Raw genomic sequence first — 26,150 nt, forward strand, 5'->3', positions numbered from 1 at the left:
GGGACATGTATTCATCCGGAAATTATGCTTACGCTTGGGAATTACCGAGGGAACTCCAAAGGTTTGTCCGTGTTTTGTTGTTATGGTAATTTCTCTTCTCCTTTCTTTCACTTACTATCGGAAGAAGGTAGAAGGATGGGCGTGCGGTGTTGATGTTGGGGGATCTCCTCTTACTTCGGAGGGCAGTGCCCTTGAATGCGGGAGGAGTATCCTCATTACTTTAATTTTTTTTTTCCTTATTTTACAGACTAGTGGTGATTGTGTTTTCAGCAGTATTGGTTGGATGCTCTTTGTATTGGTTATCCTAAGCTTGGAATTGTACCTATCACTCGTAGCATGTTGCATACTGATCCTCGAGTGTGTACTGATCCCCTGCTGATAATCATATTCATTACCACTACTACCTGGGAGTTAGGTCACTGGACAAAGCTGTCGCGCTGCCCTGTGAGGTTTATCTACTCCTGATGGTAGAAGTCTGGCAGGAGGAGGAACCGAAGAGAAAGAGAGCTCGTCAAGTGTCGTCATCCTCCTCTTCGAGATCATCATATCTTCATGCCTCCTCCCCTTCAACTTTTAAGGCTTTGCCGTAAAAGAGAAGGTGGTCTCCCCCCTAAGAAGTCTCGTCACGGGACTTCTAAGGGTCTGTCTCGCTCCGGTGAGACAGGTGGGTCTTCCGCTGGTCCTCCTGTTCCTTTGGGAACGGGGCCCGTCACTCCTTCCTCGGAGAGGAAGCAGACGGGGACCATGGAGGTACTGGCCACCGCTGGTATCTCCTCTCCCAGTTCCGAAGGTTCCACCTCCGGACCGGGAACCGTCTCGGCCGCCCACTTGCGAGCGTTACTGAGTGTAAGGTCACCTATGGGTGACCGTGCAGCCAGGGTCCAGACTGCTGAGTACGCTCACCGTGTCAGGACCCAGGCACAGAGAGAAAGATGGTAGGAATCGCTCTGGTGACTCTCGCCAGACCGGCGATCGCTCTTACAGCGATCGTCCGGTGCCCAGGGTTGACGTGATGTTCTCGCGGGTCCATGCACGCAGAGACCGGTGGAGGTGGGCCATCCAGCCCTCTTTTAATTAATCCTTTTCTTTCAGATAGGTTTCGGCCTCAACGAGGACTTGCAAGAGTCGGAGGACAGTATCAGCTGTCGCCTGTCAGGTGCACGCTCAGCCCCACCCAGACGACGGTCGCGTTGCGCAACCGACCAGTCTCGGGGGTGGCAGACGCTTCACCTGCCAGGTAAGAGTTTCATAGCCCTCCTCGAGGAATCGTTCTCTCCACTGCTACTCCCGCAGGTCCCTCTGGACAGGTGCAGTTGGGCCGTGTTGCTTCGGCAACTGCCCCAACTCCGTCCTGGATGGAGGACCTGTCGGTTGTCCTGAGGAAACTGGCGAAGAGCAAGTCCAGGAAGAGGAAGGTGTCGCCGTCGTCTTCTGCCACCTCTTCCCCTTCGACTTCCGAGGTCCCCCCAAGAAGTCTCGCTTAGAGACCTCTAAAGGTCTGTCCCACTCTGGGGGACAGTTTGGGCTTCCGCTGGTCCTCGTGTTCCTTTGGGAACGGGGCCCGTCTCTCCTTCTGCAAGGAAGATGTCGGGGACCGGAGGGGTACCGGCTAATACCGGTACCTCCTCTCTTGGCGCCAGAGGTTCTGCCTTGGCGCCAGGGACCATCTCGGCCGCTCATTCGCGAGAGGTACTGAGTGTACAGTCGCCTGCGGGTGACCGTGCAGCCAGGGTTCAGGCAGCCGAGCCTGCTCACCGCCAGGACCCAGGCACAGAGCGGAAGACTGGTGGTATTCGCTCAGGCGACTCCCGTCAGGCCAGCGATCGCTCTCGTGGCGATCTGCCGGTTCCCAGGGTTGACGTGATGTTCCCACCAGACCGTTCACGTAATGAGGCTGGGAGGAGGCTCCCCGCCTGGCCACCGGGTCCAGCCTCGCCTGGACTTGGTCCAGCCTCACCTGGGCGCATCGAGAGGACGGTGCTTGCTCTCACCGCGTTAGTAGACACTACCAGTCACCCGACCGTCGCTCCCACTGGGACTGGACGGCTTGCACAACTGGTAGCAGCTCCCCTGATGCACGAGCCCAACGCTACCGTCCTCGGCCCAGCGCTTCTCCGGAAGGAGACTGCTGGTCCAGACCTGCAGCTTGACCGCCACCGTGGTTGGTGATTGCCCGCAGTCCTCCCAGCCTACCGGACCTGCTGGTAGGCAGGAGAGGAGTGCTCGTAGCAGCTCTCCTGAAGAGACTGATGCTCAGTCCTTGGTCCAGCGTTTCTCCGCAAGAAGACCACTGGTCCAGACTGGCAGCTTGATCGTCACCGTGGGTTGGTGATCGCCTACAATCCTCACAGCCTACCGGTTCTGCTGGTAGGCAGGGGAGGAGCTCTCGTAGCAGCTCCCCTGACGCAAGAGACCGACGCTCCTTTCCTTGGTCCAGCGTTTCTCCGCAAGAAGACCGCTGGTCCAGACCTGCAGCTCGATCGCCACCGTGGGTTGGTGATTGCCTGCAGTCCTCTCAGCCTACTGGTTCTGCTAGTAGGCTGGGTAGGAGCGTCAGGTCTCCCTCATCCGGTCCCTTCAACCTCCTCAGGCTACACCGGTAGGAATGAGGCGAACAGGAGTGACCGTGATGAATGCACTTCTTACGGTCCGGCCATGAGCCTGGTTCGGTCTTGGGACCAACAGATCCTCGCTCATATTCTCCTTGTGACATGTGTCTTATATCAGTTGGACCATCTGAGTAATAGGCGCGTATCTGTAAGTTAATTCTTATGGTATGTGACCGAGACGAACAGTACCTTCTCTTAATTAATCTGAAACAAAGGACCTTTTGGGTCTCTGAAGAGTTTCTGGTTTTGATTTTGAGATGATAAGTGGTATTGTTTGCCAACAATACCACAACATTTACATTATCACCGAGCAAGAGGGTTTCTTTGCCTTCCATTTTGGTTAAAATGCAGCTGGTCTAGTCTAGTGTATCTTTTTTGCCCTCAGTGGTTCTAAGCCGAACACATTCCAACATGAAATGCCCTACCAGGCAACTTGGTCTAAGGAGTCAAGCGAGGGGCAGAGTACTGCCTTCTCTCCGAGATTCTTTTCGTCTTAGTATCGTTTCTCTTATTGAGGATTAACTACCAGTTCGAATCTCCCATAGACTTAGGTCTCTGGTTGGCTCGGAATTCTCGCATAAGACCCATGTCTCATGCTCCACATTTGCCGTTACAAGAATTTTCAGACTGAGATATATCACATTAGATTCATTATCATCTTTCTGTTTACCCTACGGTATAACAAAATGTGTAGTCTTTTGTTCCATCACACCTGCCCCATCGTCTGCTGCGATGACGCAGAATGATTATCTTCATACAATTTGAGTTTTGTCTTCTAATATACATTTGTTCATACGCAAACAAACCTTCGGTCTTAACAATAGGATAATTTTTAGTACCTAGCCGGATCCGGTTAAAAACCGCACACCCACGCTACCGCGGGTGAGAGTTGTGATTGCCCTCTCTCAGCCTTTTACCTGGTTCTTTGCCCGTTTTCTCTTTGTGTTTGTGTGTGTATGCTTGCATTATGGCTTCCTCCGCTTCTTCTTGGCCTCGCCCAATGTATGTGCCCAGGAACTCGAGGTTTCCCGTGTTCTCATTTCCTGGCTTCTTCAGCTACAGACCCACACTCCACATGTAGTAAGTGTCGTGCTAATGTTTGTACCATACGGAATCCCTGCCCGGAATGTCGTGTGGCCTAGAGCGCAGTGGAAGTTGTTTTACAGCAAGATGGAGCATCGTAGAGTTTCGACCCTTCCTTCGTGGGAAGGGTTTTCACCGCCTCAACCTGATGCATTGTCGTCTTCCGCAGTCACACCCCATGATGCTAGAGTTGTCATGCCCGTCTCCTTCCTTTTCTTCCATCAGTTTGTCGTTGGAAGTATCGGGAGGTCCTCAGGATGATTTATTGTGTAATGTCGCCCCCTCTTCTGCGGGAGTTAATTTGCTTCCCACGAGGAAGTAGGCTATTTCATCAGTTTCTTATATTTCAGGTTTGGAGGCGTCCAAAATTGCAGTGCTCTGGGCGTCGCTTGGGTTACGGGGGTCACCCTCCTTGGAGGGTTTGCTGATGCATTTCATGGATGCTCGCCTTCCCCCTCAGGCCCCCCAGCTCTCCCTCCTCCCCCTGGCCTTCTTTACATTGGTGTCCGGGGTCAGCCATTTTGTATTGCTCCGCCAATGATGCCTGCCGCTAGCTCCAGTCAGGGGGAGGCCATGACATCTTTCACAACACCGCTGGTGACGTCATTCCCAGTACCATCTCTCCCAGTTACATCGGTGACGTCACTTCCATTGATAACATTGCTCCCAGTTCCTCAGTGTCGTCTCTCCCTGCTATGTCAGCGTTGTCAGTTGGGGCTGCTGCTGCCTTGCTCCTCTGTGCTGTCATTGTTTGCTCCCGTGACGTCATCGGTGCCATCCAGAATGCATCCTCTTCCTTCTGTGTCGTCTTTGCTGCCTTGTTGGCTGAGAAGGCAGCGAGCAAGCGTGTTGCTTCACCCCCTCTCCCTCTTCGGTCAAGGGGTTCTTACAATTGCTTCCTCCACCACTCACAAGGCGTAGAAAGTATTACCTATGCTACGAACTCTGCCTGCTTGTTGCCTCGTGATCTTAACCCAGACATTTTACATCGCAAGCCAGGGTTGACTTTGAAGCAGGTGAGGTTGGTGGTGCTGTCCTTGTCTCCGCACGATGCCCCAGCTTTGGAGTCTATGGCAGCCTCCATGTTACAGACTGTGTTATGGTTGGACTTGTGGTCGACGGTCATTGCCAAGATTGCGTCAGATAGGTCCCCTGAAGGGTTAGTGATTGCTTCTTCTCTTGCCAGTTTGTTGCAGTCTGGGGGCAAGATGTTCTTGTATCTTGCACATCTTCACGTCAATTTGTGGGCTAATCTTCTGATCAGAAGAGATGTGGCTTTGTCCAGGATGCCAAGATCAGTTGACCCTGAGTCCTTGTTGGCGCTAAGGAATGGAGATCTTTTAGAATATCAGTTCCTGTTCCCTCGGACTGAGCTGGAGGATGCAATAGACCGATGTCAAGCGGAGATCGTCACCTGGTAACCCATCTAAGAGTTTGGTTTCGGTGGGGCCTTCCCATTCGTCTCAGCCGAAGTCAGAGGACCAATGTCCATTTCGGTCCCACTCTTACATATCAAGGAGGGGCTCCAGGGTCAGAAATAATGGGGGTCGTCAATAGGTTGGGTGCCTCTCCCTCTCCTTTGCCATGGGTGGGGGGTTGCCTGGCAGGCCAGTGGGCCAAATGGCAGAGTTATGGGGTGGAGAAGCAGGTAGTAGATGTCCTCTGGGTAGGGTATTTTTTACCATTTGACTTCTCTTCCCCGCTCTCGGACAAACCTCTGCTCAGGCAAGTGTATCCCCGAGATTCTCAGAAATTCTTAGCTCTCTGGGAGGAAGTGCAGAAAATGCTGGACAAAGGTGCAATATAGGGAGTGGTGTGTCCGTCTCTTGGGTTTTACAATCTCATCTTGGTGCCCAAGGCGTCAGGGGGATGGAGACTCATGATCAACTTATCCACCTTGAATCATTTCGTCAGGAAATCGAGGTTCAAGATAGAGACCCTGCAATCAGTGTTGGCAGCTGTTAGGGAAAGCGACTTCATGCTGTCGATAGATCTAAGGATGCGTACTTCCAGATCCCTTTTCATCTGTCGTCCAGGAAGTGCCTTTGCTTCTCTCTCGGAGACAGGGTCTTCGAGTTCAAAGTCCTGTGCTTTGGGTTGACCACAGCCCCTCAGGTGTTCACAGGAGTCTTCTCTCTCGTCTCAACTTGGGGTCATGCTCAAAGGACCGATCCATTTGCTGAGGTACCTCGACGACTGGTTGGTCTTAGCGGGTTCCAGAGAGAAGCTGCTGCAGGACAGAGGTTGTCAGCTTTGGGTTTGTCTGGAACTTGGCATTATGGTGAACCTAGAGAAGTCAAATCTCGTACCCAGTCAAAGGATTCTCTATCTAGGCATGGTCATTGATAGGGCAGTCTTGAGAATTTTCCCGTTGGATCAGAGGTTGGAGAAGTTGCGAGTTGTGGCGCACGACTTCCTGTCGCAACCGGATCAGTCAGCTCATCAGTGGCAGATTCTTCTGGGGATTTTGTCTACTCTGGAGAAGCTGATCCCTCATGGGCTACTTCATCTTCGGCCTGCAATGGAGACTGAGGGAATTCTGGTCTCTGGCGGGAGACTCACCCCTGATAAGGGTACCTCTGTCTCTAGAAGTGAGAGAAGAGCTTCGTTGGTGGTTGGACGACCAGAATCTCTTGAAGGTGTTCCTCTGCGTTCTCTTCCGCCGGACTTCCATCTGTTTTCAGATGCCTCCCTCGCAGATTGGGGTGCTCATTTACGCGGCCTTATTACTTTGGGCATTTGGAGTTTGGAGGACAGACAGCAGCATATCAGCGTCTTAGAGTTAAAGGCAGCCTTTCGTGGTCTGAAGGAATTTCGGGAGAAAGGAGAGGGGTCATTCTGGGGTTCTCGTGTCGGACAACACCACGGTGGTCGCTTATGTGAACAAGCAGGTGGGCCTGGTTTCATGTCAACTTCCCGGCTTGACAGTCGAGGTTCACCAGTGGGTGGTCAGCAATTCGGTAGAGCTCTCAGCCAGGTACATATATTCCAGGCAACAGGAATGTGGTCGCAGACAAGCTCAGTTGTCGGGATCAGATCCTGGGCATAGAATGGTCTCTTCATCAGGCAGTGGCAGACAAGCTCTTCCAGGTTCGGGGGAGAACCATTCTGGACCTCTTTGTGACCCGGTTCAACAGGAAACTGGAGATAGTCTGTTCAGTGGTTCCGGATCCTCTGGCGTTAGCTGGGGACACGTTCCAACATCCAGGTAACAACCTGGAGGTGTATGCCTTCCCTCTGTTTTGTTTGATCCATCAAGTCCTGAACAGGTTGATGAGTTTGCAGAGTCTCAGGATGACTTTGGTAGCCCCTCTGTAGCCGCAGGCGTAATGGTTTCTGGATCTGCTGTCATTGTTGTCGGAGGTGCCGAGGGAGATTTTCCCTGGCGGCATCTTCTTTGTCAGCCACACATAGAAAGATTCCACCAGTCAGTAAAATCCCTGTCTCTTCACGGTTGGAGGCTTTCAAGTATCTCCTCTGAGTGAGAGGCTTTTCTCAGAGGACAGCAAGGCATTTGTCCAGCAGTCTCAGAAAGTCTACCTCTGCCGTTTACCAAGGCGAATGGGCAATTTACTGTGATTGGTGTTGTAAACAAGGGTTTTCTCCACTCGAAACCTCTATTCAGCACATAGCAGACTTTTTTTACCTTCCCCAGGGATGAGAAAGGTTTGTCTGTTTCCGCCATTAGAGGCTACAGGGCTACCCTGAGTTTAGTGTTGCGTCTTAGAGGTATCGACATCTCATCCTGGGAACTCTACTTGTTAGTTGAGGGGTTTGAACAGCCGTGTTCTCCTAGAGAGCTCAAGCCCCCAACGTGGGATGTATCCTTGGTCTTGAAAAGTTTCACTAAACTCCTTATGAGCTTTTGCATCGTTCGTCAGACAGGAACTTACACTCAAAATGGTTTCCCTCCTGGCCTTGGATTCTTTGAAGAGAGTGGAGTAGCTACACGACCTGAGCTATGATGTGAAGCTCACTAGGGTTTGGGGGTCAGTGTCATTCAAATTTGTCCCGGAATTCGTGGCTAAGATCCAGAATCCCTCAGTGCAGGATGATAGGCTTGCCTCCTTTTCCATTCCATCACTGGATGACTTTGTGGGTGGTGATTCTCAAGAGCTTTTGCTATGTCCTGTCAGGGCTCTGCATTGCTATCTTAAAAGGACACGATATCTTCGGCCAGGTTGTCGTAGATTTTTTGTTAGTATAGGGCGTCTGAAGAAAAAGGTGTCCAAGAGTACAATCTTTTTTTGGATACGTGAAGCTATCAGACAGGCGTATTTGACTCTTGATGATTCCGCCGCCACGTCTGTGCAGGCTAGAGCACATGACGTTAGGGGTATTGGTCCCTCTCTGGCTTTCAAGAAGAATTTGGCTGTTCATAGAGTTCCGAGCGCTGCTACTTGGTTACACCAGTCCACATTCACCTCTCTTTGTCTTAAGGTGGTTGCCCACAGATCTATGGACACTTTCCGTAGGTCCTGTGGTGGCTGCCCAACAGATTGTGTAACTCATCATTGCTCTTAACCGGGCACATTTGTATCTTACCTAAGATGATTGTGTGGAAGAGAGAATGAGTGAGTTGGCTGGCCTCTTTCTTTCTCTTATTCCTTTCCTTCTTCCTACAGGCGGGTTGTGGAATTGACATGTCATTCGCTGTACTGGTCTGGTACAGGTAAGGTAGTCATACTGATCGTTTGGTTGCTTTGTGTTCAAACAGTCAAACCCTCTATTCAGTGGCGTATACTCTGCTCTCAAGCAAGGGGGAGTGAGGAGCAATAACGAACCCTGGTGCATTGGTTTGCTATTGAAGAGTCAGTTTCTCTTTAATTCCCTACTGCAATGAATCTTCCCATATATCATTGTATGTAACCCAGTGGCTGAGTTGTTGGATATCAGTGTATCTAGCTTCTCACAGGTATCGGTCCCTCTCATGTAGATATTTCTTTTGGAGTTGGACTGGTGGGTAGGCCCCCAGCCATTTTAGGATATCTGTACCTCCCACCAAGTATAAGTCTATCCTATTGTTAAGACCTAAGGTTTGTTCGCGTATGAACAAATGATAAATTTTCCAAGACAATTTGTATTTTCTATAGCTACAAATCTGAGGTCTTAATGTTTTACTGCCCACCTCTAGCCGCCCCTCTGTCTTCTTATGACATCCTGGGTTAGGAAAGACTGAATGCGGCAGCGTGGGTGCACGGTCTTTGACCATTTTTCACCCGAAATACGCACGCGTTGCCAGATCTCAGAAAATTCCTTGCTTTTTCATCTCCGATTTAAGACCTCAGGTTTGTAGCCACGAAAAATACAAATTGTCTTAGAAAATTTGTCATTTTCTAATTGGTAAGGTGTTCAATTATTCTTTGTTCACCCTGAATAGAAAATGAATAGTGGAAGACTTCACCTGTTCCCCACCTGACTAACTCTGCTTCCAGAGTAGATAAAAAATTCCCCCTGATCCAACCCACAAGAAGTGTTTCTTCAGGTAGTGCAATCCCTGTGTTTTCATTACTGAAAGACACTCTGCCTTCATTGCAAGCACCGACTTTCTCGCCACGCAGCAATGAAAGAGCAGAATAACTTTTTCAGTCCTCTGTAAAACACCAGGGATTAGAACTGTCTTCATTGGTTGGTGTCATCAACGGGACCTTTTCTATGATCAGAATTTTGAGAGTTCACTTCTCCATGATTCAACTGTGAAAACATAGGTCCACATTCACCTTAGTTACTCACTAAGTAGTATTGTTTCTCCTTAGTTGAGATTCAACTATTGATGAGAAACTTCTCTGTCTTGCCATCACAGGGACCTCAGTCTCTAGAAGGCATTTGACTCTTGTCTAATGTGCACATATCTCGCTAGAATCATCATCTTGTCTCCCAACATCGTTGGCAAAGAAGAAAGATGATTTGTATGGTTTGTTCTCAGCTTCACCCTTTAAAAGGCAGGTGTCATATTGTGACTACGTCTCGGATGCACAATCATTTGCCATCTGTTGTCGAGTCCGAATCCTTCATGATCTCCTGCACTTTGGATTTTGTATTGGTTAATTTAAATCAGTCATTACTTTGTCCTATTGGTGTGTCGCTGTACCTACGAGGGATCAACACTCTTTATTGAGTGTTGATAACTTTATCCACTGCTGACTTCCAATGCAGAACTGTCTAATTCGCCTATTCACAATGTTTTTCTATGAGAAATATCCACTAATTCTTGGGTTTTTTCATCAATTTCATCATAAAATGCACTTTTTGTGAAAACTGAAAAAAAAACAGGTATAAAAAGTTTTAGTGGGTTTTTCTTGAGTTTTAACTAACAAAATAGGCCCTAGATAATCTAGGGGTGTTCGTAAAAGAAGATATTGCCTTTACATGATTGCATAATTGTCTGTAACAATGGAAATGACCCTGAAGCTAGAGTTTTATCACATTATGCAGTGCAGCTTTCATACATTTCACAAGAAGCAGTATATGAACATCGCAGAGTTTTGTGAAAGTCAAGTTTTTGATAGCACACAGCCACTGGTCTCACTTTTGTATTGTCTTGATAAATTTAAAACTTGACTCTTTTTCTGATGTATAATTTCCTTGGCAACTGGGAACACAACACTTATGTGGCATTGTCACAAATGTTGGAAACTTGTAGTTAACACTTAGATTTCTTTAATTTTGATGTAAAATATTGTTGGTTATTGGCAAGACTTCACTCTATGTACAAGTTTCTGGAAGAAACTGATCTGTTTTGCTTATGTAACTTACTTGACCAGGGCTTTCCGGGTAGGAAAATTCCCTGGTGGACTACCTGCTAATTTTGAAGCACCTAGATTTAAAAGGACTCCAACTTGTCTCTTTCAGTGGCCACATTGAAATCCCCCACGTGCTTTAAGGGACAAGCACATTTTCTTGAGGAGTGATTGAGTCAAGACACTTTGCTGTGTTCTGACTGATTATTGCTATCAAGTTGAAATTTTTTTTCATCTTTTTTATTGTATGGACTGTATTGTGTTTGTTGCTTATTAAGTATGGCTTTGGACAAGAAAAGGTAACAAAAAAGGTGTCACTAAAGGGTAATCTACAAGAAAAGATAACAGCAAAAGATGTCACCAAAGGATTATCCTAACTAATTACTACATGCTTTTGTATACTAGGAAAAATACTAATTGCTTTGTATAATTTGATATAGCAATATACACTCCCTGTACACCTGAATTAGCCCTGGTCACTGACCAGCCCGAACTACATCCCCATAAATTTTCCCACAAAGTGGGTATTTAACTGTCAGATCTACCAACGCTGCAGGTAAAATCCTGCCAACTGAGTTACCTGTGGTATCGTTGGCAGCACTGCTGCAAGTACTGGCCACCAGAGGCCTACATCCCCAATTGTTATTAGTTTGCTGTGCTATGAGGACATATCCTGCATCAGGCAAACTTTTGGTCTTTAGCCTGATCCCCATTAAAAAGATTTACTTTCTGGATATTAGATTAAGACTCTGGCCTTTTATTAATAATTCCTCTCCTGGGTTTAGGCTTATTATCTGGATGTTGAAACTTCCCTCCTCATTTTGACTTGAATCTGTAATTGGACTTGAGATGAATAGCCTACACATGGAAACGTCGTCTACCAACGCCTCTTCTGCTTCGATGACCGAGCCTTCTACTGTTGGAGATGTCAGCGCTTATTGATCCGGCACGTCCTGCAAGTGGAGGATGAGTACACTCAAACATGACCGACATTCTCTTTGCATTACATGTAGGAAAGTTCAGTGTAGCGTCAGTCAGAGGTGTGACAAATGTAGGGATTGGTGAGTAGATCAAATGGAAGATTACACCAAACACAGGAATTCCTTAGCCTCCAAGAGTAAGCATAGGTCAGGATCAGCAGTAGAGGTACATTCAGTTGATAAAGAAGCCTTAGAATCAGAGTTATTAAAAAAGTGAGTGGAAAGGTTATCATCTAGTATGACAAGCTTATTTTCTAGCTTGATGAGTAAATTAACTGAAAGTAGAGATAGTGGTAGTATTAGTATAAGTGATTCTAATTGTTTCTTTTTCAGCCCCCCTGTCTGTTTTAGGATCACCCCTAACGTGTGCCTGGGGTCATGGAGATCCGCAAGCCTCAAAGGTAGGATCTGCCTGCCCCTCTGGCATGGAGCAGGCAGTGTTGGCAGCGGAATTTCCCCTTTCCCATTAAGTTGTAAGTTCTGAGGTTAATATAGATTTAGGTCTGACACAGATGAGTAGGGGTAATAGCTTAGGTAGTGTGCAGAAAGAGAATTTGAAGGGGCAGGTTTCTTTGGGTTTCAGTTCGGTGTTGGTTTCCAGTATGACGGGGTCGTCTTTGGAGCCATCTGCGGTATTATTTCCTGCTTCGAAGTCTTTGTGACAGAAAGCTTCTAAGTCTGTAAGTGGGTGTGTAGATGTGGTTTCGGGTTTGTTGGCTTCTGTGATATTGGATAGTGCTCCTTCATCTTCGAAGGTTCCTTTTCCCTCTGTGGATAAGTTTGGGTTATCTTTTGGTGGCATTAATTCTGGTGATTAGGGATTTTAATGTGGCTGAATATAATGCAAATTTGTTAGGTTTGTCACAGGGTTATAGGTTCAGTTAGACAATGTTTCAATTTCAGATTTTCCAACACTCATGATCATGTCTTGAAGAATTTTCCTGAGTTTGCTAATGAGGTTTATCAAAATTATTAAGGGGGAACAGAGTTGGTTAATTTTCTTTCTCTAAAAACTATGGCCTCTTCTGCTGCTTCTGAGCTTTCTTTTCCCCATTTCATTCTAAACCTTCTTCTAAGATCTTTACACAATCAGCTTTATTGGGTCATTCTTCGGAGGTCACGTCACCTCGGAGTCTTCTCTCACTCATTCTGTTTATATGCCTTTAATACATCAGAGCAAAGAATTTTTTTCGGTTCAAACCAGTAATGTTGGGGTTTCGGTGGCTCCCTCTCTCTCTTCGGGGCTGAGGGAAGGTGTACCATTGGAGGGGCTGGGCTGTCTTCCTTATCACCTTCCACAGGTCCTGTAGTTTCTCAGACTTCTGGAGTACGTGCTTCTCAAGGAGTTGCGGAGCCTTCGGCAAAGCTGTAAATCCATCCTTTACTGGGTTTGAGACATAATGTCACCGCTGCGGTTCCTGCGGATGCTGCTGTTGTTGGCGATTCATTTGCACCACCATCAAAGGTATTGTATCCTCGGCCTCTCCTTTCACTAGAGCAGATGGTAATCTTCATTCTGCAATTCCCATTGGTTCCTCAGTGCGTAACATGTCCATAGAGGCACCTTTGAGTGCGGTTCCAGTCGATATGTTCTCCACCTGTCCAATGTCGGCGGTAGGTGCTCTGGTGGTTACTCTGAGTGTGGTTTGTTCCCGTTTTTCTCCTACTTCTTTTCAACTTTTCCTGAAGGTTTTTCTGTTCCTCCTTCTAAGTGTTCAATGTTGGTTCTGATTTGGTTCCATGTTATCCAAGAGTACTTATTCCCTCTCCCTTAATCAATGTGACGTCAGCTCCAAATACCTGTCCTGGTGTTCTTTTGTTTCAGCCAGGGTAGGGGGGCCTGAGTGTTGCCACCTCTCCACTTTTAGGGGTTGGTGTTGTTCACCCAAGTGTGGTCGGCTCAGGTATTATGTCTTTGTCACTGGGTGGCGTGGTGTTTGCACAGTTGAATGCGACTGGCTCGGGTGTTGAGTCATTGTCTTTTAGCTGGTACAGGGGTTGCATAACTGAGTGCAGTTGGCTCAGGTATGGTGGGATCAGGTATGTCAGGGGCTGGTTTAGCGCATCCAGGGGGAGCGAATTCCGGTTTAGCTAATGTAGTGCTTACAGGTGGTCAACCTGCCTCTTTTGCTGCTCCAGTTTGGTTGGACCAGCCTGACAGAGAATGTTCTATTGAAGAGGAGAAGCTAGTACCAGTTGTGGGTTTTTCTCCAGCTAATGAAAGCGAGTATGAGGGGATGGATTTTATCCACTCTCTTTATCTGCAGTCCAAGGCTCCTGAGGAACCTACACAACCAAATCAGACATTGCTTGAGATGGTGTACTCAACCAAGACAGTAGCCTCGCAAGCTGGTCTGGTGTGACTGGGTCGAGCAGACTTTGAGGGAGGTGGACTCTAGGTTAGGATCTCTTATTGGGTCGGGTAAGCAGGATTCAACCTTGCTTCCCAATCGGAAGGGGTTCTTTGAGGTAGTGGGTAACCCTTCTGCCAGTGCCAGAGTTCCACTCAACAAATCTGTTGAGGCTCTTCTCTCTCAGGTGCCTTTGTCAAATAGGTTGATAGCGGTCACATCTCGTGAGGCTTGTATTTTGGAGGACACCTTTCGCAGCCAGTCAGAGGCCTTGTCCTGCTCAATATGGATGTTGTTTAGGTCGATGGGGTTTTTAAAGCAGGATGGGTATTCTCCTTTCGATCTTGTTCTGTTTGACAACCTCATCACCTCGGTCTCGATGGGATTGGCATACCAGGCTAACATTTCAGCTGGGTATAAAACATTTCCCGAGAGGGCTTCCCCAAAGTCATCTCTCGTCCCAGGGGACCTCTTCGAGGTAATCCTGAAATTAGATTTCCTCGAGGTTTTAATCATCCGAAAATGCTTCTACGAGATCATTTTCCCGTGGATTGTCTCGACCAAGATGGAATAACATAAGGTGTGTTCACCGAGGGATCCGATCGCTAATTTCCCTCTCTCAGTGACGTCACTGGACCACATCGACTGGGCGATGTACTTGTCACTCCGTCAGTTGCATTGTTGCAGCTCACGATTATGGGTTGTAGCAAGCTATGATTCGTTTTGCGGCTCAGGGATGAAGATCCCCTAAAGGATCCAGGATGCCATCTCCAGCTAAGCGATCGAGTTCCAAGTCCCCTGTAAGATCGCCGAATTAGGTCCGTTTCGCAGCTAAGAGTTCGGCTGCTACCTCTTCTTCAAAACCTACTTCTTCTAAGAAGGGTTTTCGGAGATAGATGTCCCTTTTGCCTGTACCAGTAGGAGGTTGTCTTGCTCCTTTTTGGAACATCTGGGAGGAGTGGGGTGCAGAGAGTTGGGTAGTGGAGGTGTTAAGGGAGAGGTACAGTGCCCCATTTCATTCTCGTCCTCCTCTGTCTGGCTCCCCGGTATGCCTTCCCAGTTATTCCACACTTGCCAGCAAAGATACTATAGTGTTAGTGGTTAGTGGCAGAGATCCAATCCTTGTTGGAGAAGAGAGCAATAGAGCATGCTCCTCCTCTTCCGGGATTTTACAGTCGTAACAAAAGCAAAAGCGGGAGGGTCTTGGAAACTCATTATAGATCTTTTGGGACTCAACCGGCTGGTGGTCGACGAAGTTTCACATGGAAACCTCGCTGTCGGTGTTGCAGTCAGTTTGGAGAGACGATTTGATGGTTTCAGTGGATCTCAAGGATGCGTAGCTCCAGGTTCCAATTCATTAGGAATCGTGGAGGTTCCTTCGTTTTTCGGGTCCTACTGGAACGTTCTTGTTCAAGGTCCTGTGCTTTGGTCTGACCACAGCACCTCAAGTATTCACGAGGGTAATATCTCCTTTTTCAGGAATAATGTGTCGTCAGGGATTTCAGATGAGAAGATACCTCGACGATTGGTTGGTTCAGGCTTTATCTGTGGACGGGGTAATACAGGCAAGGGATTTCTTACTGAACTTATGTCAGACCTTAGGGATCCGTATCAATTTAGGCAAAAGCTCTCTTATTCCAACTCTAAGTGAAGACCTATTTGGGAATGGAGATTCATATGGATCTTTTGAAGGTTTTCCCGATAGAGGATTTGATTCTTGTGGTCATAAGACAACTAGAAGTATTCTTGGCAGACAAGGCTCAACCAGTGAGCATGTGGAAGAGCTTGTTGGGTCGTATGTCCTCCCTCTCGCTACTAGTTCCAGGGTCTCGTCTCCAGATGCGTTCTTTGCAGGTGCGTCTCAGGAATCCCTGGGACTTTCAGTAATTGGACTTAGTGGTGGTCTTGGATGGTTCTTGCCTGAAGGATCTTCGGTGGTGATCAGAACATCATCTGATCATTGGCGTAAGATTGGACCCCCTCTCCCAGACATTCATCTGTATACAGATGCCTCAGATCAGGGTTGGGGGGCAACCTGAAGGAATCTCAGGCCAGCGGCCTTTGGAGGGATCTGGATTAAGAGGAGTCCATAAATTTCCGAGAGTTGAGAGCAGTGGAAATGTCTCTAAGTTGCTTTTTGGAACAAGTAAGCAACAAGGTGGTAGCTCTCTTTTGCAACAATGTTACAGCTGTGTTGTATTTAAAGAAAGAGGGAGGAACAAGATCGGAAGTGCTAAATAACATGGCACAGAGAGGTCTTCGTTGGTGCGAGGAAACTCAGTGTCCTAGCAGACACGTTGAGTCGTTCTTGGGGTTGAATGGTCTCTGATGCAGGAAGAGGTACAACATCTGTTGAGGAGGTGGCCAGCGACAGTGGATCTCGTTGCCACAAGATTGAACTTCTGTCTCCCAGTATACTTTTCCCCAGAAGTAGACCCCATGTCTTGTGGGACAGATGTAATGCTGCACTCCTGGGACAATCTTCAGGTGTATGCATTCCTTCCATTCAGGTTAATTCAATAGGTACTGGTCAAACTAAGGAACAGTATCAACAATCAGATGACTTTGATAGCCCCTGCTGACCCTAAGACCTTGGTTTCCAGACCTTCTGGACATGTTGACAGAAGTTCCAGTAGTCCTTTCAACGAGGAAAGATCTTCTCAGACAGCCTCATTCCCATTACTTTCATTGGAACCTCCGCATGCTGAAGCTAGCTGCCTGGAGACTCCAGTGAGCAGCTCATCATTCAGGACTCTCTAAGGAAGTGGCTTGCCAACTGTCCTTCTGCCTGAGAAGATCAACTAGGAAACTATACCAGGCTAGGTGGCAATGTACCGTGGTGCCAAAAGGAGGGGCATGGCATTTCACGTCTGTCGATTGCTAAAGTGGCAGATTTCCTCTTGTTTTTAAGAAAGAAAAAGAATTTTTTGTATTCTACAATTGCTAGGTATAGGTCGATGCTCAGTAGCACGTTCAGGTTTCACCTGCCAAGGCTTTCGACCAGTAGGATTTTGCACGATCTATTAAGATCCTTTTGGATAGAACACCCTGTTATTCTGCCTTGGGCCCCCTTGTGGGATTTAGTAGCTGTTTTCAAGCTGTTGAGCTCTTCAGCTTTCGAACCCTTGGAGTTGTTATCGTTAGAGAGCTAACCAAGAAGGTGTTTTTAGTCCCTCTTGCTACGGCAAGGAGAATTTGGGAGATTCAGGCAGTGGCAAGCATGGTATCTTTTTCAAGGTAGGATATTTTTCTTTCATACTTGCTAGAATTTGTTGCAAAGTCTGAGATGGAATTGAATCCTCTTTTGAGAACGTTTAAAGTTTCATCATTAGAGGATTTTGTAGGAGGTGACAAATCTGAAATCCGACTGTGTCTGGTTTGAGCTCGAAGACGACGACTTTTTGGAAGTCGTCTTCTGAAGGGTCTTCTGCTCTCTGTGTCCCTTCACTTTCGGGGGCACAGAAAGAGCGGGTGAAGGCGAAGGGATCTCAGATCCCGTGAAGCCCTGGAAAGATGAAGAAGAAGGGACAGGAGAAGAAGATCCAGGTGCGCCCAAGGGTAGCCCTTGAGCGCCCGAAGCACCTACCTCGACCAACAAGTCCTCGACACCTACCGCCATTGGCTCAATATTTATGTCCAGGTTAGCGACGTCCGGCACCGTCTCTTGCGTTGAGATGGACCCAAACGCCTGCTGCACTTCCCGCTGAATCGAGGCTATGAGTGGGGCTGCCGAGGCGGGGTCTACATACCCCGTCGCCTTCCCTCCTGGGAAGATCTGGATAGCCAACTTCCTGTCTAGAATATAAGGCTGTCCCTTGGTGGTGTTCTTACCAAAGCCGCCTACCCAAGCTTTCAAGGTTGCCAAGGCGACTTCCTTCACGGCGGCAGCCTGAAAGAGAAGGCGATATGAAGCCTCTGATGGCGGAGTTACAGCTTAAAGTAAGCCTTAAAACTAAAGATAAACAATTGATTACAAGAAAATTGTCCAGAAACCTACTCACCCCATCCAAAAGCTGACTCACGAGGTCATAGCAAATAGTGCATGCCTCATGGTGCCAGACAATCAGCTCGCCGTGTGTAGTGGCGCACGGGGCATGGGTCCTGCACTCCTCGTGGCCACAGGGGTCGTGGAGGACTGCATTGCAGCCTGGTTCCTGGCAGTTGGTAGCCTGTAAGTGGAAGGATACATGAGTATTGGGATTACACACTTACAGCCTAACATAGACTCCGTTGCATGCCGGAGTAAGTAAGTTAGAGTAAAACTAATCCTCTGCCGCAATACGTGTGGTTAGTAGGGCGGTCTGGTTGGAGTCCGCGGTGTACGCCGGGAACTGGGAAGGAGACCAACCAGGAGTGGTGAGGAGCCCAAAAGAGAAGAAACCACGACGGAGAACGACGGAGGTAGACAGAAAAATAACACCGTGAAGATGATATATATATATATATATATGTATAAATAATAACATCAGTAAAGGGCATGTATACTTATAGAGTAAGACATGCCTTCCTTCCGACTACTAGAGGAGGGCCCGGGTAAGTGAGCAAGCTCTCCTCCGGTAGCGGAAAGAAGATATACTAGGCAAGCTATATAGACTACTGGTAAATTCCTACCCCGCCCGCTGGCGGAGCCAGTAACAACAGATAACCGAAGGGGCCCCCGGCTAGCGAGCAGGGGCTCCGTCCATCATGGTAGGAGCGGGGTATGGGAGGGGGAGAGCAGACGGGAACACCGGGGTGGCCAACCCCCCAACCTCCTACCCATCGGGTACCCCGGTACCCGAGACAAAATCCCTTTTGTCACATACTGAGAAACCAGGCACCCAGCTGGTACGGGACTCCTCCGGCCCCCTCAGAGGGAGAGAGAGGAAGGCTACAGTGGTTGTCATGACAACCGAGGAGGCCCGGCCAGACCCCTCCCTAACACGCGGGAGGGAGGGAAGGGAGAGGGTAAGGCGCCTAATGGGACACGTGATCGGTGGTGGACCAAGACGCGGTAGCAACACAACCACAAGGGAGGACCACGTGAACCCAACTGTACCAATGCAAGGTACAAGGCGCCAGAGCTAGCCTAACACACTAAAATAACACTGATATGAAACACTAAATAAATAAATAAATAAATACATCGTAAAAGAATAGAAGGGACACACGAGTAGGAGAGAAAGGAGCCCAGGAGGAGGCGAACTGATCCGAAGAACACTCGACTACTCGGAGCCAGCCGTAGCCGATGAAGAGCAAGAGCTGGGATGCTGGGCGGGAGAATAACAGTATAGCCCTAAATACCAAACTAAGAGATAATAGGTAATAAGGTATGGGCTGTGTACCCTAATTCTAAAATACGATGTAATAAGAAGATGAACGCAAAACAAGAGCCCATAAGGATAAGATATCCCAGTAAGGGAGACTGGGAAATCTTAACAACACGAGGCGGCTCATGGCCGCCACGAGTCAACCAGGTGACCGTATATGACCTAAAAAACAGAAAATACTGGTCCCTGGAAGACCAAAATACGAAAACTTAACCTTTCGGGCACTTAACTTAGCCGTAGCGATAGCAGCGCGTTCCATCATAGAAAATAAGTCCACAAAAGCGAAAACAACACGAGAGACAAAAATCACAACTGGCGTTGTTGAGCTAATGATAAAGGATGGCCACTAGAGGCGCTGCTCTCCGCTTGGCGTCAGTAGTAGTAGTAGTAGCGGACGCATCACCCTTTGGTATCAGCTCTCTCAGTTGGGGGATTTTGTGATGGAAGGTCTAAATGGTAAATGGCTCGTGGTAGTGGTCTCACTCGCCCCTGTTACCATACCGACACTTCTTTTATAGAGTGAGCGAGTCAGTTTGACTGACATTTTTCTTGATTTTATTTTTTCTCTGGTAATTTTAGGATTATTTACCTAGAAATAATGAACTTAAGGATATTTCACAGGCCGACACGAGCTGAGCCCAGAAATAGATTTTTCCTTCGTCAAAATCCCTTTTGTCACATACTGAGAAACTTTTACCTCATCCGAGAACCTTATTTGTTTCCCCAAGGTGTCCATCTTGCTCCATGTCCAAGAATGCTATTAGTAGTTTCTTGCGAGAGGTCATTAATCAAACATCGGATGGATCTTCATCCTTTTCAGAGCCTTCTAGTTCTTTGCGTCCATGGGTGCACAGTATCAGGGGCATGGCTACTACTTCAACTTTCTTAAGCAATTTTTCGGTGTCAGCGATCTTAGAGGCTGGTACTTGAAAATAGGTGTCTGTTTTCTCGACTTTCCACCATGGTGATATTCAGTTTTATTCAGAGAAGGGTTACTCGCTAGGTCCCTTTGTTGCGGCCAACTCAATTTTATAATTATTCTCATATCGTTAGGGAGTTAGGTGTTCAGGTGTTCAGGTAGTTAGTGGTAGCTTTAAGGGAACTTAAGAGTCTCTGTGGGTCAGAGTTCATATTAAGTGTATATTTCTGATCTTGGAGGTTAGGCAGATCCCAATGGTTGTATTGGAGTGTCTTCAACGTTTTGTGCACAGTCATCTGTGTCAGTGAACAGTTGAGAACTTGGAAGCTCTGCTCACTCATCTGCTCCTCTTCCAGACATGAGAGGCTAGATAGCCATATGGGAGGTTTCACTTTCCCCTCCATACATGAGAGGTATAGAATACCACATGGGAGGCACTTCCGACCGAAACGACACCTTAGACACAAGACTGACGTTGAGGTACTCTCTCTACAATCATCCTCACCTACAGAGTTGGACAACTAGGTGAGGTTACATACCCTTACACATGGTGGGTTGATATCGAGTTACCTGCTCGTGTTTCGTTGTGAGGTCGGGCTGAATTAGGTTGATCCCACCTCCATTAAAATGTTAATCAGGCTAATTCAGGTATTCAGGTAGTGTATTGCAATATGAAGTTTTCATAATAAAACTAATATTGTAATACTTACCTGAACACCTGAATGATTCCCTCCTCCTCCCCACTTCAATGGTACTTGCAGCAGTGTTGCCAACTCAGTTGATAAGATTTTACCTGCAGCGTTGGTAGCACTGACAGTTGAATACCCACTTTGTGGGAAAACTTATGAAGATGTAGTTCAGGCTGGTCAGTGACCAGGGCTAATTCAGGTGTTTAGGTAAGTATTACATTATCAGTCTTATTATGAAATCTTCATATTGTTTTTTTTAATGTAGTTTTGGCCATATATTTACTTTACCCTTGATCTTTTTCAGTGAGGTTTTTAAAGCAAGACATAAAAAGACAAAGAAGGTTGTAGCACTCAAGAAAGTTTTGATGGACAATGAAAAAGAAGGTGTAAGTTTTTACCATGTTTTATTTATTTTTAGGCATTGTACATTAGCATGCAAAGTTTTTATATCTGTAGTCATTCCCCCTAATTTTGTAGCATTGTCTGCCTTAGCAGTGTAGTGTGAAGGAGATTGGTGTAAATCAGCCAAAAAAGAAAGTATAAAAATTACCCAGAAATTTTTACACACTAATTAACAAAATATGTAAACACTTAATTGTTGTTACGCCCCCTTAATATCTAGACTATGTTATCTCAGAGCTATATATAGAGAGAGTTTGGCCAACCTTTTGACAGGGCACCATCTTGCTCCTGTCCTGTTCAGCCACACTCATCCACCTGAATGATGTCTCTCTCTCTCTCTCTCTCTCTCTCTCTCTCTCTCTCTCTCTCTCTCTCTCTCTCTCTCTCTCTCTCTCAGCATTATTGGTTGTCCTAACCTTAGAATTGTACCTGTGACTCGTAGCATGTTGTGATACCGATCCTCAAGTGTGTGTGTACTGATCCTCTGCTGATAATCATATTCATTTACCACTACTACCCTGGAGTTATGTCAGTGGATGAAGCTTTCACACTGCCCTGTGATGTTTATCTACTCCTGACGGTAGAAGTCTGGCAGAATTTGGAGGAATTAAAGAGGAAGAGAGCTCGCCAAGTGTTTTCATCCTTCTCTTTGAGATCATCATATTTTCATGTCTCCACCCCTTCGACTTTTAAGGCTTTGCCATAAAAGAGAAGGTGGTCTCCCCCCCTAAGAAGTCTCGTCACGGGACTTCTAAGGCCCTGTCTCGCTCCGGTGAGACAGGTGGGTCTTCCGCTGGTCCTCCCAAAACGGGGCCCGTCTCTCCTTCCTCAGGGAAGAAGAAGACGGGGATCATGGAGGTACCAGCCACCGCTGGTACCTCCTCTCCCGGCTCCAGAGGTTCCACCTCTGGACCAGGAACCGCCGTCTCGGCCGCCCGCTTGCGTGTACGGTCACCTATGAGTGACCGTGCAGCCAAGGTCCAGACTGCTGAGTACGCTCACCTTGTCAGGACCCAGGCACGGAACGGAAGGATGGTAAGAGTCCCTCAGGTGACTCTCGCCAGACCGGCATTGGCTCTTGCAGCAATCGTCTGGTACCCAAGTTGACGTGACGTTCCCGCGGGTCCATGCACACAGAGACTGGTGGAGGCAGCCCATCCAGCCTTCTTTAAATTATTCTTTTCCATGAGGACTTAGAAGAGTTGGAGGATGGTATCGGCTGTCTCCTATTAGGTGCACGCTCAGCCCCACCCAGACGATGGTCGCATTCGTGCGACCGACCAGTCTCGGTGGTGCCAGATGCTTCGCTTGCCAGACGAGAGTTTCGTAACCATCCTCGAGGAAGCGTTCTCTCCACTGCTGCTCCCACAGGTCCCTCCAGACAGGTGCAGTTGGGCCGTGTTGCTACCGCAACTGCCCCAACTCCGTCCTGGATGGAGGACCTGTTGGATGTCCTGAGGAAACTGGCAAAGAGGAAGTCCAGGAAGAAGAGGAAGGTGTCATCGTCTTCTTCTGCTGCCCCTTCCCCTTTGACTTCCAAGGCCCCCCAGCCGAGGCCTCTAAGGATCTGTCTCGCTCTGGTGAGACAGGTGGGTCTTCCTCTGGTCCTCCCGTTCCTCCGGGAACAGGGCCCGTCTCTCCTTCCCCAAGGAAGAAGAAGACGGGAACCGTAGGGATACCAGCTATGTTGGTACCTCTGCTCCCAGCTCCAGAGGTTCCACCTCCGGACCGGGAACGGTCTCGGCCGCTCGCTTGCAAGCATCACCGAGTGTATGGTCACCTACAGGTGACCGTACAGCCAAGGTCCAGACTGCTGAGCACGCTCACCATGTCAGGACCCAGGCATGGAGCGAAAGGATGGTAAGAGTCGCTCAGGTGACTCTCGCCAGACCGGCGATCGCTCGCACAGCAATCGCCCGGTACCCAGGGTAGACGTGACGTTCCCACCAGACCGTTCACGTAGCGAGGCTGGGAAGAGGTCTCCCCTGGTCACGGGTCTAGCCTCGCCTGGACCTGGTCCAACCTCACCTGGACCAGCCTCGCCTGGACTTGGTCCAACCTCGCCTGGGCCTGGTCACCTGGTCCAGCCTCAGCTGGACCTGGTACTGTGGCGCGTCAAGAGGATGGTGCTCGCTCTCACCGCGTTAGTGGACACTACCAGTGACCCGACCGTCGCTCCAACCGGGACCGGATGGCTCGCACAACTGGTAGCAGCTCCCCTGACGCATAAGACCAATGCTACCGTCCTCGGTCCAGCGCTTCTCCGTTAGGAGACCGCTGGTCCAGACCTGCAGCTCAATTGCCACCGTGGGTTGGTGATCACCTGCAGTCCTCCCAGCCTACTGGTTCTGCTGGTAGGCAGCGTAGGAGCGCTCGTAGCAGCTCCCCTGACGCACAAGACCGATGCTCCATCTTTTGTCCAGCGCTTCTCCTCAAGGAGACTGCTGGTCCAGACCTGCAGCTCGATCACCATCGTGGGTTGGCAATTGCCTGCAGTCCTCTCAGCCTACCGGTTCTGTTGGTGGGCAGGGTAGGAGCGCTTGTAGCAGCTCCCGTGATGCACGAGACCGACACTCCGTCCTCTGTCCAGCGCTTCTCTGCAAGGAGACCGTTGGTCTAGACCTGCAGCTTGGTCACCACCGTGGGTTGGCGATCACCTGCAGTCCTTCCAGCCTACTGGTTCTGCTAGTAGGCAAGGTAGGAGCGTCAGGTCTCCCTCACCTGTCCCTTCAACCTCCTCAGGCTACACCAGGAGGAACGAGGCAAACAACAGTGACCATAATGAATGCACTTCTTACGGTCTGGCCACGTGCCTGGTTCGGCCTTGGGACCAAACAGATAATCGCTCAAGTGGTTGGAGGAGATCGTGGGGGCTGGCGAGGACGATGACGCTTCCTAGATTCATGGAGTGACCATCACCACTGTTCACATGACAGTCCCGCTGGACCGTGCATGCAGAGACCGGTGTGGGCTCCCCCTTCGGTCCTCTTGAGAGGTTTCGACCTCGACGAGGACTGGGACGCGTCGGAGGACGGTATCGGCTCTCTCCTGTCAGGTGCACACTCAGCCCCACCCAGACAATGGTCACGGTGGCGGCAGACGTTTCGCCTACAGTACGAGTTTCGTAACCCTCCTCGGGAAAACGTTTTCTCCAGAAGGTAATGTTTTCCTAGACTCGGAGTGGCCATCACCGCAGGTTGATGGCTGCTCATAACTTGCTTCTCTGACTGCTAGTTCCGCTGGCAAGGCGAGAGCGTTCAATCTTCCTCCCCCATTCCCTCTCTTCCTATGGCTGCGACGGGAATGGGAGGGATCCTGCAGAGTGTTCTCCGTAGGATTTCGTGTTCCTGGAGGGAACGTCGGGTCCTACCGGACGTAAGTCCTCGTCGTTGAGGAAGGATCTTGCCCAATCCTCGATTTCTACAGGAATTGGGTCTTCTACGATCTGTTTGGGTCTTCTACAATCTGCAAACACTTGGGCGAAACTACGGTCCAGAGTGGGCGAGACAAGAATCCCGGATATTGTTACTACGATAATCGGGAATCTCGCTGAATGCTCGAATTCCTGGAATTTCTAGCATTCAAAGGAAGTACTGCAGCTGAAGGAAGAATATCTCGGGAGGGGCTCAGCCTGGATGGACCTGACGGTCCATCGCCTCAGTAGGCGGTCAACCCCGGGATATAGAAGAACAGGTTGGAACATCCAGTTCGGCTTGAATTATCGTCTTCGGTATCCTGTTACAACCATAGAAGTCTTCCTTCAGGAAAACTTCACCTTCGCTCTCTTCATTAGAGAATGAAGGGTGTCGGCTTCCAGTCCTTATTCTTGTTTCTCGAATGGAAGAGAATTTAGGCTGGAGGTCTATGTACAGGAACCTACTAATATACTACGTATATTTCCCTTGCGACTTGCTTCTGTTATCAGTTGAATTGTTCGAGGTGTAGGCACATACTGTAGTTAACTCTACGGGTTGTGACTGAGACGAATAGTATCTTCTTAATTGAACTATAACTTGGGACTGCCTTGCAAGCCTCCCAAGAGTTACCAGTTTCGATTTTGAGATACTGGTGGTATTGTTACAACAACAACACCACAGTGTTTGCATTCACTGAAATCCATCTCGGTTAAAATGCAAATGCTCGAGCGTATTTTCTTGCGCTTGATGGTTCTAGCCGAATGCATTCCTTCTTGAAATGGATTACCTGGCAACTCAGGATGACAAGTGAATGAGAGCTAGCGGTGTACGGGCTGCCTGCTAGCCCTGCCTGCCGCAGCCCAGTACCAGCTGGCTCTCCGAAATAGTTCGGTCAGCTATTGTCTCTCATCCTCTGCAATGATTGACTACCAAATCGAATCTCTGGCCGGCAATCACATACTTAGGTCTCTGGCTGGCTGGAATTCTCACATACGTGCATGACCATCTCTACTGCATCGCCTTTTGCCATTACGAGAATTTTCTAATAGAGATATCTCACTAGACTCGTTATCATCTTTCTGTTTACCTCACGGTAACAGAAGTCTGTAGCCTAGTCTTTACTTTCGTCGCACCTGCCGCTGCAATGATGCAGAATGATTTCTTCAGACATCTGAAGTTTGTCTTCTAAATACATCTCGTAATTCGTAGGTGTGCAATTTATTCTTTGTTTCACCCCGAATTGTAGATGACGGAAGACCTCTCCTGTTCCGCCCTGTCACTCACTTCCAAGTAGAAATGTCCCTCCCCTGATCCAGCCCATGAGAAGCAGTTCTTCAGGCAGTGCAATCCCTGTTGTTTTCATTACTGAAAGCGCTCCGCTTTCATTGCAACTCCAACTCTCCCTGAACAGCAATGAAGTAGTGGTTTAGCGTTTTCAGTCCTCTGTAAAACAACAAGGTGTCATCAACGGGACTTTTTCTACGTTCAGAATCTTGAGAGTTAACTTCTCTCGATTCAGCTGTGAAGACGTAGGTCTGCATTCACCTAAATCACCTTAGTCTTTCACTGGCACATAGTATATTGTTTCTCCTTATTTGAGATTCAACTACTATGAGAACTTCTGTCTTGCCATCAGGGACCTCGGTCACTAG

The 26,150-nt window shown here is 48.4% G+C and overlaps 1 protein-coding gene across 1 annotated transcript in view; it reads left to right on the top strand.

The window, feature by feature from the left end:
- LOC135215678 (cyclin-dependent kinase 9-like) overlaps positions 1-26,150 on the top strand; it is a 211,780-nt gene that overhangs the window by 32,225 nt on the left and 153,405 nt on the right. The window contains exon 2 of the mRNA XM_064250623.1: positions 20,985-21,066. Coding sequence (XP_064106693.1) covers positions 20,985-21,066 — 82 coding nt within the window. The remainder of the gene's footprint in view (positions 1-20,984; positions 21,067-26,150) is intronic.

The sequence above is a fragment of the Macrobrachium nipponense genome, chromosome 5 (assembly GCF_015104395.2).
Source record: "Macrobrachium nipponense isolate FS-2020 chromosome 5, ASM1510439v2, whole genome shotgun sequence".
In the NCBI taxonomy this organism is placed as follows: Eukaryota; Metazoa; Arthropoda; class Malacostraca; order Decapoda; family Palaemonidae; genus Macrobrachium; species Macrobrachium nipponense.